At 50.3% G+C, this 12,353-nt stretch overlaps 1 protein-coding gene across 1 annotated transcript in view; it reads right to left on the bottom strand.

Moving 5' to 3' along the window:
- Window positions 1-209: 209 nt before the first annotated feature.
- LOC119446169 (TNF receptor-associated factor 4-like) overlaps window positions 210-12,353 on the bottom strand; it is a 69,767-nt gene continuing 57,623 nt past the window's right edge. Inside the window, 4 exon segments of the mRNA XM_037710526.2 lie at window positions 210-2,612; window positions 2,614-3,009; window positions 3,630-3,782; window positions 4,260-4,418. Of these exon segments, the coding sequence (XP_037566454.1) occupies window positions 2,391-2,612; window positions 2,614-3,009; window positions 3,630-3,782; window positions 4,260-4,418 (930 nt within the window). The 3' untranslated portion in view covers window positions 210-2,390.

Below are 12,353 nucleotides of genomic sequence, written 5' to 3'. Positions count from 1 at the left end.
GTCTACATTTTTCAGCATCACGACAACACGTACTTCTGTTTCATGGAAGCACCCTACTGAGCAAAAGTTTGTAGAGAAGCTTTTTCGGCACAGTTCAGTGCAACAATGGCCAACCAGGAGGTAACGAGTTTCGACTGCCATTTAAAACTGTTGACCTGTGTGTAGCAACAAGTCCATTGTTGCTGCAGTAAGGCATAAAGAGATATGAGCTGTTTGCACTTTCAGTATCTTCAGTCTTTATTCAGGCTGGAACAATGAAGGCACGTGCATACTTTCCAATATGACTACAAATCTACAGATGATGAGGATGAGCATGATGAACGACATGTGACTAGGAGTGTACAAATAATGTTTTCATACAAGCTTCGTTGTAAACAAATGCATATTTATAAGGCATACATGTGTATAGATTCCTTTGTTTGTATATACATTATGAAGAAAAACACAGATCATTATATTAAGGGATATGTATGCTATTATAAATCAATTGTACATAAAGCATGTCAAAAAAACAGCACAAGGTATATAAGGCAGTTTATGGAATAAAAATAGTGATTAAAAAGCTTTGGCCGTGCAAGTGTCAGGAGAAAAGTGTCAATAGGAGGGCATCATTTAAAGAAAAGAAATACTACTCATTAGATGACAGCAACATGGCGAGAAAACATGACAGAGCTAGTTTATAATTGTTTTGACAGAAACTTGCATACAAGTAATACCAGGACATCTTGTGCTGCTAATTGTAGTACACACAACCCCTTTTTAACAGCACTGTTAAGTTAAATGCCTAGCCGTTGCAGTTTCATAGTGAAATAGTGCTCAGTCAGTGAACTATTTTGTTTTAGTAAGACAGGTAAATATGTGTTACATATTTATTTGTTTTACCAAGACAAAATAGTGCCACTTTACTTGAAAGTGTGCTTAAAAAGTAGGAAGTGTAAAAGTGCAGTGGAATTGTAAAGTTAGTATGGTTGAAATTTGAAGACTTAATTAAGCTTCGTTCCCAAGGCCCAGAAGAAAAGGATGCTCGATGGCGGCATTACTTTGCCCATGAAAGGTTTTCCTGAGATGTCTTGTGTAGCAGATACAGCTGCAGCAGTTCACATTATTCTACAATGCCTTTTTTTTTTTTTACTTGTGCACATTCCTGAGTGTGGATAAAGATATTTCCTTCAACCTTAAAAACATGCACAAAGCAACTTTGTGTGCTCATTAGGTCACTTGCGTATGGTCCCAGCATTTCACATCTGTTGTCTGCACCTATAAGCTTGCAAGCTGCCCTGTGAAAATGTGCACTGGAGTTTGCAAGGCATGACTTGGCTTGTTTGAGTGTGCACCGCTCAATGATTTGTCATTCCTAACCTTGCCATCTTGCTTACATTGGAAAAGACACAATACAAGGAGCAGTGGCAGAATTGCTTCCTTGAAGAAAGCGTAATTGGATCAAACTGCATCATTGTAATCTCAGTGGCTTGCAGCTTTCTCAGAAGACATACTGTACCAACTCTTATTTGCAGCCTGTAATAAGGTTACTCATTGCTGCTTACATCTTGAGGGCCTCCAATACTCTTGCTGCCTGCAATCACCTTGCTTATCCTGGTGTGAGCAGTTAGCATAAAAATATGTTGCCAGAGCAATGTGTATAATGCTTTCTCGATGTGTAGTTCTTGCCTTAACAACTTTCAGGGGTGTGACATTCGACCGACAGTGTCAACATGCTCAAGCAGTGCAACGCTGGCTTGCATAATCAGGAAGCGGCCGCATCACGAACTTAAATGCAATCGGGCATCGATGATTCGGTACACTCGAGAACAAAATGGCTCATCGTGAGCCATTTTCACAGCTATATAGCTTGATATAGTTGCTCTCAGGTTTGTCGACTCACCGTGCCAGTTTAAGCATCGCCGTTTTAAAGTTTGAGTCTTGCCGGCCTAGGTGTAAAATTGACACCTGAGAGGGGTCCCAGCAACTCATTCTAGCATATAAAAGCAGCTGCATCTGATCTTCAATGTCGCCAGACATCAGCTTTATGTACAGTCGTCCACAAAAGTTTACGGCACGCGGGCTTTGCGGAAAGAAAAAGTTCCCACGGCGCCTCCAATTCAAAGTTTCAGTCTGTAGCACTTCTTGCGACCTACAAGGTGATCCATTAAATCCAAAGTGCCGTGCCTCAACAGGGCAGAAATCCACATTCTCATGGAACTCGTGTCTCGTAAACATTTGCGGCCGACTGCACCTAGCATGAAAGGGGGACAAGAGCCTCTCCTGCGCAGCGATTGTAGCTTTAAAACTCGCCGAGTCACCGCCACATTTCAACGCCATCGTTCAGCACTTTTGGAAGGTCACCGTCGGCGCACCGTCAGTCTGCTCTCTGCACAGTCTAGCAACCACAATCACACGGCGATGATCTTGCTCTCGTCCACGGTGACCTTGATGAAGATGGCATTGTCGCGCACGTAGTGACACTTCTTGAGCATCTCGTGCGACACGAAGCGCGGGAATCCGAACCCCAGGGCGTCCGGCTCGCGGCTGGGCCGCTGGAAGTTCTTCCACGTCGGGTCCGGCACGAAGCTCTCAACGATGTGGCACGCCTTGTCGGGCGTCGACGGTTGGTCCTAGCAGCGCGAACGACACCGTGTGCGCGAAGGGCCACGGTAGCAGCGAGTCGTACTCGCCCGGCAACAGCTTGATGTAGACGGACAGGTGCGTCGACTCGCCGGAGCCGTTGCCGTTGAGGAACAGCGTGGCCATGAGCCGGTAGCCGTACGGGCTGGTGCTGAACGGCGGGCTGCAAATCTCGAGGCCACCCTCTTGGGCCTTGGCTTCCGCCATCTTGTGCGAGTAGTCGGAGATCTTCCAGAGAAGCGTGCCCGTGGTGTTGGCCACAAGACCGTGGAGCGCGGTGCGAAGCGCCGAGATCTGCTGCTGCTGTCGTGACACGATGCCGCACAGCAGACCCAGGTGGTTCTTGCTGCTCTCATCCAGGTGCTGGTCGAGCGCGAACTGCGAACCCTGCAGCAGAGGTGAAAGAGCGGTATATGTTAACTACTACGACGTGTGCGGAAAGGCCGCACTATATGCACACCGAAGGGAGACAGCCCATAGTTCTGGAATCGAAGTGCGTCGTCGCCGCAACAACTTGTGCAATTTGAAGCTCAGCTGCGGCGCATGAGCGCATCACAGAACGTGGTGTCCCGTTTACTTTCGGTGTGCATTATACATATACTGATTCCGTAGATGCACTGTTCGAAACGCGGGCATTGACTTCGCAGCATCTCCATGAAGGCGTATTAAGAAAGAAACGAATATTCGTCAAACAAGAAACATTGTGACGTCATGCTGCACAAGCACGTGCCATTCGATCTAAGCAAGCCTGATGCCAAGGGAGCACTCTTCGAGGTACCATACATTCCGCGATACTCTGCTATTATAGTGTACATGCTTTGTAAGTCGTTCGGTTGGTGGTCATGTTCAGTGCATGCACGAGTGCAGTATCAGTGGAAAAGGTACGCGCGTGTCCAGGCCATTCAGTAAACGTCTCATTGTTCGGAGAGAAAAAAAGTTCACAGCGAGCCACGAGTGAGAGAAGAGAGAGGCGTACTAGCATGCAAGTGCATGAGGCGCGCCATCACCTTGAACTTGCAGCCCAGATCCTTAAAAACGCAACCCACAGCCGCAGCGGGGCAGAACTCCTTGAGGTGGTGCTCCAGGTCTTCGCGTGGGATCTTCGTTGTCTCGCATTGGTGGCACTGTACCAGGTAACGCGGGCACTTGGGAATGTGGTTCTGCGAACAAAATATGCAGGAAGAGATAATGAGCTGTTATATCCTGCGTAGGACATTTAACGTCGCTGATATGTTTGAAAGAGGCGCTATTCCTTCGCGCTTTCGTCTGATCGAGTAGACATTCATTCGAAACTTAATGAAGCCTCTCAATTTGTGCTCCTTTCTAATGCCTCCTTGGTAGCACAAGGAAGCATAATGTCCTTGGTAGCACAATTGGTCGAGCGCCGATCTCGGAACCGAATCGAGAGAAGGAATTGGAGTAGAGGGCACACTCGATTCCGGCTGACGTGCGCTTGTTTATTTATAACGACAATTACCGTTGTCGTTGCAGCGTTGTTTTCTGTTAGGCGCGCAAGTACAAGCCTAGAAGCGGGCTTCGCCCCACAATGCCCCTTCTTGAGGAGAAGCCATCTTAGACGAGCGACGGCTTTTTTATTCACTGCACACGGGGCCCGTCGGAGTGTGGCGAGTGGTTACCTTGAGCGTGTCGAAGACGAACTCCTTGCGGCAGTAGGGGCACGGCACGAGCCGCTTGGTGCAGTCGTTGGTGCGGTGCTCCTGCAGCAACCGCCGCGACACCTTGACGCCGCATTTGTTCTCGCAGTACACGGGCTCCAGGGGACACTGGCTCGCGTGCTGCAATAGAGGACCAAGACAGGGGCGCGAAAGGTCAGTTTTTGACGCGCTGGCATATACGAGAAACATTTTGGGTAACTAGAACGAAACAAAGCGAAAACTATTATTTTCACGCAAAAAAAGAAAAAGAACGCCTCTGTTCGTTTGACGGCAGACTTTTCTCAGTCATTTCTATCAGAAAAAGAGAGAGAGAGAAAATAGTGGAGGGGAATCGAAGGCAGGCGGAATGTTTGAATGAATCGTGACAAGAATTGCAACAATGTTCGCAATGACGATTGGCGCTCAGGGCTGCAAGGAAATGAGGCTGGCCTTTCATGATTAAGTAGCGACACCACAGAACAGCCACGAACGTGATATTAAACACAAAATCGGTGCGTTGTCTATCGAAGACGTCTCGAAGGTGAAACCAGTTAGCAAATTTCATGGCTGCATGTGTAACAGCTGGTCACCTCACAGTTTGGACGTCCTCAAGAAGCGAATTTATATACGGTCATGGTCAGACTGCCTGTCCCCAGGTTTGCGCCATTGCCATGGTCGTCTGCACCTTATGCAACCAACGAAACCCCTCAGTGAACGATACACGCGCGCGATGTTTCGCTATGCTTACTGGCGAACATACCCGATCACTCGCGAGAACCTAAACCGTGTCGCCGATTCATCGGCATTAAATGCGAGGTGGCAAGGAATATTAATTCTCCCTTCGAGCGCTTGCGACGCTCAATATGCACAAAAAGTAAACCTTTATCTCACACCGCGCACATGTAGAAGGTTGAATCCAAGAGCGCGCCAACTTGACCTCGATCTCCGCGATCCAATCTCGTCGCCTCGAGTGCAAGAGAGCGTCAGCGTTGCAAGAACGCTCCGTCATTCCTTTTACACAAGGGCACCAGGTCAGTCCAAGCCTGTCGCGCGCTGCCCCTTCTTTGTGCGTAATATCTTTCTCTCTCGTTTGCTCGAACACAACAGAAACGGCCGTGAATGCCACGCAGCTGCGCATTCGTATACGTGTATACTTTCATTCGCGCGCATACGCAGACACTATACACAATCTGTGAGGAGTGCGCCGCATATTGCGAGCGGCATTCCTGCGTGGACGAAACGGCTAAGGGAATCTTGGTGGTGTTCTTCGCACGGCACAAGTCCCAACGCACGCGCGCCGGTCATGCGTGTCGTCACATCCTCACGAGTTTTCTCCGCGGGCGGAGATGCCCATAGCGCGCGCGGGCTGTGGAAAAAAGAACCACGTGGGGCCCCGCCGTTTTCCCACTGGAACGCATTGTCGTCGTCCGGCCATGTGGGTGACAGGGGTCACGCATCGGTCCCGCCCCCTAGAGTCCTTTGTGTTATACCGGGAGAACACACACGCGCATACAGTCGTGACAACGACGTATACCGCAGTGCTGATAAGGTTCTCTCGGGGTAGAAACAGCTCGAGTCCATTGTGTGTCTAGCGCACGTGAGCGTCGCGACTGTTTCTCCCTTTTTTTTCTCGAAACTTTCGATGCAGAGCTGTTTATCCAGTATCTGTATCTCTTTCTGCCACTCTTTCCTGCTGTCCGCTCGGTTAGTTCCTCAGCGCCGACCCCCTGGACTGCATTCTCCGCTTGGCACTTGTCCCCCATTAGCCGACAGTCAACCTTGAGGTCTCTGGTATGCCCTCGTGGCCTTGTGGTGACTATAGTATACTAAAAGAGGCGACGCGGAGACGAGAGTTCGGAGGAGGTCAGTTTTGGCAACATCCCCATGCATTGTTCGCCGGCTATTCTCGTACATTTCGCCTACCAGTCGTAATAACTCCTCGGTACACAGACGCAAGTGCACGACTTCTGCCCCCTCCCTCGGTCACTTTGCAGGCTGTTGTGCTGTCAATACCTCCGACTCGGTCCTAAATAGAAGTCCGGTGCGCTGCTCGACGACTGAACTTTTTTCTTTTTTGTAATTGCGTCTCAGCTGAGCGGAGTCGGAACGTCTTCGTTTTATATTCAATTGTTATTATTACAGCTGTCTCAGTTAAATTTTGTGGATCAGCGCCTGCATTTCACTTAACTCTGCAGTGTCCGGCATTAACGAAGAATAGAACTATAGTTGAACGCCTTTATTTCCTGCCATACTCTCCGGAGAGTACGTTCGTAAAAGAAAAAAAAATGAAACGTTATTTGAGTTAAAACTTGAATAGTATTTGTAATTGTTTATTAGTAATTAGTTTGCTGAGCTCTCCCCTGCGGAAAGCTCGCCCCAGAGTATCAACGCATACTATAAGGGTATGCGTTAGGTTTCCCGCACTTGAACAAGAATTTGAGGTATCGAACTTGACGTAGAATATATCATTAGCCATCTGGTTAGCTCAGATGGCTAGAGCGGCTGCCCCGGAAAGGCAGTGGTCCCGGGTTCGAGTCCCGGACCAGGACGAATTTTTCTTCAACTGCGAGGCTTTTCTTTCCAGGAAGCCGTATGGGTCTCCTTTGTAGCAACTGCTACGATTGGGTGAATGTCTCATTTTCCATTTAATATATCATACGTTGAGCATTGCAGGGTTCAAGTATACTCTGTAGCCACGGTGTATATACTGGTGGTGACCCGCTTGCTTTGTGTTTTCTCAATATCCTTCAGTAAGCTAGGACACTATAGGGTGAAACAACGGCGCGTATGAGTACACATCTCCCCAGACGTATTGGTATGCGTTCACACCGGCGAGCATCAGCCTTCCTCGGAACGACAGAAGCCCGTGACGAATTGCCCGCTGCTTTTCCTTCGTGCATTAGTCACTGCGGCGCACGGCAAGTAGCTGAGTGGCCTCCAACGACGCGCACGAAACGCCCTAGGGGGAAAGCACGAAGGAGCAGACTTCCTATAGCAGCAGTCTCGGCGCACAGTTCAGGCCTGCCGAGCGGCATTGCATAAAGTACTAACCGTAACGCCCGACAGCTTCGCGACGGCCGGCCGGTGAAGTACGCACGCATTCGGCCTGCGTTCGGCTTCTTGCGAGCTCTCTCCCACGCTCCTTGCTCGCCCATTTCCTAAGGGCATCGTCTGTAGGATCGTAAGCTGCTGCTTTCTCTTGAGCTTCTCTCCTTCGCTCTTTGCTGCTTAATGCTTCGCTTCTTTCTCACTGTGGTGGAATCAAGCTGCCCTTCGTGGTGCCTGTGCGCAACCGGAGAAGAAAGAAAGATAGAGAAAAGTCACGCGACTGCACCGTATTCTCGAATTGCGACGTCACGCTCGCGCCCTGCGTCGTTAACGAGTTAAGTGACGCGCGCACTCGCACGCACACACGCGAGTGCACCAACAAAAAGTCGCAAGGACGGGGCCAAGGCGGTCAGAAGAGAACGTGGTCGTTTTCGCCGAATCTTTGACACCCTCTAACGTCCCCGCGATGTGAAAGGAGCCATCGGATTGCGCTCTGTACGGCGCCGCAGCCGTCCGAATAGAGGCCGCGACCAAACGGCCTACTCATCTTGCCTCCAATCGGCCGGGCCATTAGTGCCATATGCATCTTCAAAGAGCTATATAGCGATTGCAAGGAGAGACGCGCAAAGTTGCGGCGCATCGCAAGAAGTGGTCACATTGTTCGAAATGTCTCGCAACTTCGAATTGGCTCACTTTGCTTCTCGTGGAAGCCCCATGCGAGCAACACTCTTGCGTTCCAAGGTCTACTCGCATTTATACACAAGCTTGCATATATAGAATAGGAAGTGTTTGCGGTTCGGCCAACGTACGCCCTATATCGAATGACGAGATACATCACTTTCACATGAAGAATCACCATCTGCCTCTTGGCAAGAGAGGCTATATCGTTGTGGGCCGCGCTTCCAGGACATCTTCATCAAAGGCGAGAACCGCTGGAGATCCTGGCAGCCTCGAGGTTGAGGTGCAGTGACTCGATGGCGGTGATTTGTCTTCCGACACGTGGCATTGGTTGGGTCGGGCGTGCTATTTATATGCTCTGAGGCATCTGGCTCTCCGTTTCTTGCGTACGTCCTCGTCTATACGTACGCACACACCTCGTGTATGGATGGGCGCGGCGTTGCACAGGGCATCATCCGTGACTTTCAGCGACGGCCGCATAGCGCTTGCGTAACGTGGTTGTATAGCTGAGTGATGCCACCATCTCGCTTCCCTGCTTTCTAAACGCACGCGGCGGCATCTGCGAGCGGCGCGCATTTCTTCGTTCCTTCATGGTCGCCTCACGCCGCGTGCCAGAGGGGCAGATGGAAACGGGCGACTATATACAGCGGGGCTTCCAAAAGAGGCGAGCAGCCTGGCATGGGCGCGAGACACAGCCGTCATTGGCTCCTCGGGGTTTCGAAAGAAAGGGAAAAAAAAGAAAGCGGCGCGTGGCTGCCGGTTCTTCTCGCAAATGGCCGTGTCCATTTGCGCTGCCGCCTAGCACTGCAGGAACAGCTGGTCGTGGTTCCTTGGCTGGCTGGCTGGCTGGCTGGCTGGATAATATGTGGCTGCTGGTTAAAAATAGGCGCGGCCGAAAGCCGCATCCTTCTACGTCGCCGCTGCGGTATAATCTGTCACTGATGCGTCGATCCCGTCTCTCCTTTCCTTCGCGTATACGTAACGGATGCGTGCTATTTGCAAAGCACGTACCATACATGCTTGGAACCTGCGGCTTACCACATCCTTCTGCTCTCTCCTATATACGTATATGTATATATACGTCTCTACGGTGCTACTAAAAGGACACCAAAGAGAAACTTCTACAGCGGTACATTTCGAAAAAGAAAGAAAGCTTTAGATTGGGATGCTACACGAGTATTACATCCATTCGCTGTCATGAGTGCGTAATGTTCTCATGTGGCGCAGGAATAGACATTTACAAACGTCAGAAGCCTTCCTTCATGTCCTCCCCTTTTATTATTAATTTTGGTCACTGAAATACACCTCTCAGGTTTATAGTTCCCCATAAAAACGGAACAAACACGTCAACGCCTAGCTGTCACTTTCCAGTTTCGCGATGGCACCGTCTTTGCCTCCTCCTCCTCGTGTGAAGCGAATGGCGCAGTCTGCGATGCGTCAGGCGCTAGCTCGTATATGCCCTCGTTTGGGAATAGGATGACTCATTTTTCAGAACGCCTCTGGATGCTTACTTTAGTGAGCCTCCGCGTGGGCTTACTCCAGCCTACGCTAAGACGACGACGATGTTTTCCAAGAAGCACAAGAAAAAAAAAAAAAAAAAAGGAACACCAGCAACCACATGTCCTCAGCAAGAGCGGTGTCGTATATATAGCGCTTGCGTTATGTGATTTACGAGCTTCCAAACACGGGATCATCTGCGAAGGAAGTACAAAAATTGCTAGATGGTGCTCTGGCGCCACTGTGTGCAGGAGCTACAAGCACGTCAATTATGGATCTAATATAGAGTTATGGATATAGTATAGTTTTGTCAAACTTATTCCTGGTCTCAACCGACGTTGTTACTTAGCAAAATCGACAATTCCCAACAGGATATTACCGTGTAAGTGCAACAATTCGCATTGGCTATGTATGTGCACATATACTTGTTGCCAGTTGCTGTATTTAGGAAATTGTGATTGTTTGGAATTTTAAACCAGACAAACCGTTATAAGTAATGCCACCAGAACGCATATAAAAGTCACAAGAACAAAGATTTCCACGAGTCCACGCGCTATACACTCCTCACTCCCGTGATCGCTGAACGACCGCAGCGCCACGGTTCGCCCTAGTAATGTTTTGTAGTACTCCGTGGCTGCCACGTGGCCTCCGAGATAACGAGACAGGCTACGGCTGTGGCTATGGCTGTCACCGCTGCACTCGCGCGCTCGCGGCACTGCTTCCCGGGACAACGCGGTCGCTTCCCGGGCTTGTGACATCGGATGCTCGAGAGAGCGAAGAACATTATGGTGCGGCCGGGCGCAAGCTTCCTCGTCACCCGCTGCATTCCTCGCGTATACGACGTCCCCGCTCGGCGACTCACTTCGGCACACGACGGAAGCCTTTGCCTCCCCCCCCCCCCCCCCCCTTCGCGGATGATTCACTGCAGCGAGTCAAGACTGCGCGTACTACAAGAGTTCGTCGCTCGCTTCGTGGTTCAGGTTTTGCGTCATAATGCAAACGCCATCGTATGTGCCCGACTTCGGTGAAAATGTTGTGTCCCATGGGCACGTATGTGTCACGTCACGGAAGCTTTCCGGTGGGGTATAAAGGAATCGCGGTAATGCAATAATTTTACGCTAAAGAACAAACAAAAACGTCCTCTTAAGCATTTTTTTGTCATAGTATTCTTCGTGGAAGTAGACCTTCTATCTTATTTGAACTATAGTCAGAGGAATTAAGTGCGGCTAACTGGGTATATCAAGTTATAAGGCGCATATACACCGACGAAGAATTATTTTGCCGCTGTTGTACATCTACTTCGTGCTTCGTACATAAAGAGAGAGAGAGAGAGTAGAAAGAAAAACAGAGAGCTTAACCAGGCGCGCGTCCGGTTTGCCACCCAGCACAGAGCAATGAGGATTCGATAATATGTACAGCGCGCACAAAAATACAACTATAATGCAAGGAGTAGGGTATGTCCTGGAAGGAATATCGTTTGCTATACCCTGCACTGAGGTAAGAGACTATAGATATGCGAGGGCATATATCCCCGAAGAAGTATGGGAAAACCCGAGTAGAGGGTGTTGGCTTGAGCTCAGGGGATATTTTGTAAGATAGCCTACGGGAAGAGGCTATACTTGTAAATGAGAACAGCTGAGTCACGCGATCGTTAGCAGCCTGGAGCCGCAAGTATCCTCGTGGGTGCTGCATTGACATCAGCTGCAGCCTGTCTATGGGCTCCGGACCGTCGGCAAGCTTTCAGGTGCGGCCTGACCCTTCTGACCTCGCACATTAACCGCCCCCTTGCGAAGCTGTCCCGGGCTGCGATCTTCAAAGCGCCACTACTTGTCGAAAGTGCATGGGGCAGCATACAAGCGGCAGCCTGACTACCATATGTGGATCTATGGTCCACCACAGAGTACAAATTGCATGTACAATTTGTACATACAAGATGCTTAACCCGTTTTCTGCCGCAGAGCCAAAATTTCGAATTATTAAAGAAAGAGAAGAGGAAGAAGAAAGTAAAGAAAGGATGTCCGGATGCTTCGTGCATTCGAAGAGCGCGTATATATGGCACGGCGAGCTAGCTGTGACCACTGCGATATTCTGAAAATGTCGTAATAAAAGGAAGCGAGACTTTCGTTGGTTGTGGGTGAACGATCGTCGAAAGCACCACGTCCGCCTGCTTTGCAACAACAGCTGGGCGACGGCAGGGCAGTTGTGAAGTCGGCAGTCTTCGAGACCAGCCGAGGGCGACCGGCCGCGTCGTGCCTTCATCTCGGAGCAGTGACGCGTCGCAAGCCACTTCCTGCGCATCATCGCCGCTTTTTCTCTCGACGCACACACACACGCGCGGACTCCTATGCACGCGTCGGTGGAGCTGCAGCGTGCGCAACGCTTCGCGGAGTTGGTGCGCACCTTTCTGAGGCGGCAGGAAGGAAATTCATTACGCCCGCTTGGCCGATCATGCTATACGCGCGCGTTTATACGCGAGCGCGGCGCGCGAGTGGATCGCAGCTACATGGACGCGCTTGCGTGCAGTCGCTGACCAGACGCGTATGGTCGCGGAGCGTGTCAGCCGCGCGTGCGCGCGCATACGAAGTCGTTGAAAGTCGCCGAACCGCCGCAGCGCTCGAGGTCCGTGCAAGACGCGGCTTCACGGAGCCGTGATCCCACTTTCTATATGCGTGCGGTTGCACGGGCGACGGCGCGCTCGCACCTCAACGCGTTCTTCTTATGCAACGTGTATAATGCATAACTTAACTGACTGTCCGTGCCACACGTATGTGCTCTTAAAAGACGTATATCGTGAAGATTGTTTGTGCAGACATGTGCCGGTGTACTAATGCACACGAAATGCGTACGGTCAGT

This window comes from Dermacentor silvarum, chromosome 3, assembly GCF_013339745.2.
Source record: "Dermacentor silvarum isolate Dsil-2018 chromosome 3, BIME_Dsil_1.4, whole genome shotgun sequence".
Lineage (NCBI taxonomy): Eukaryota > Metazoa > Arthropoda > Arachnida > Ixodida > Ixodidae > Dermacentor > Dermacentor silvarum.
Note: the sequence above shows the minus strand (reverse complement) of the source record. Positions and strands in the feature narration are given on the sequence as shown.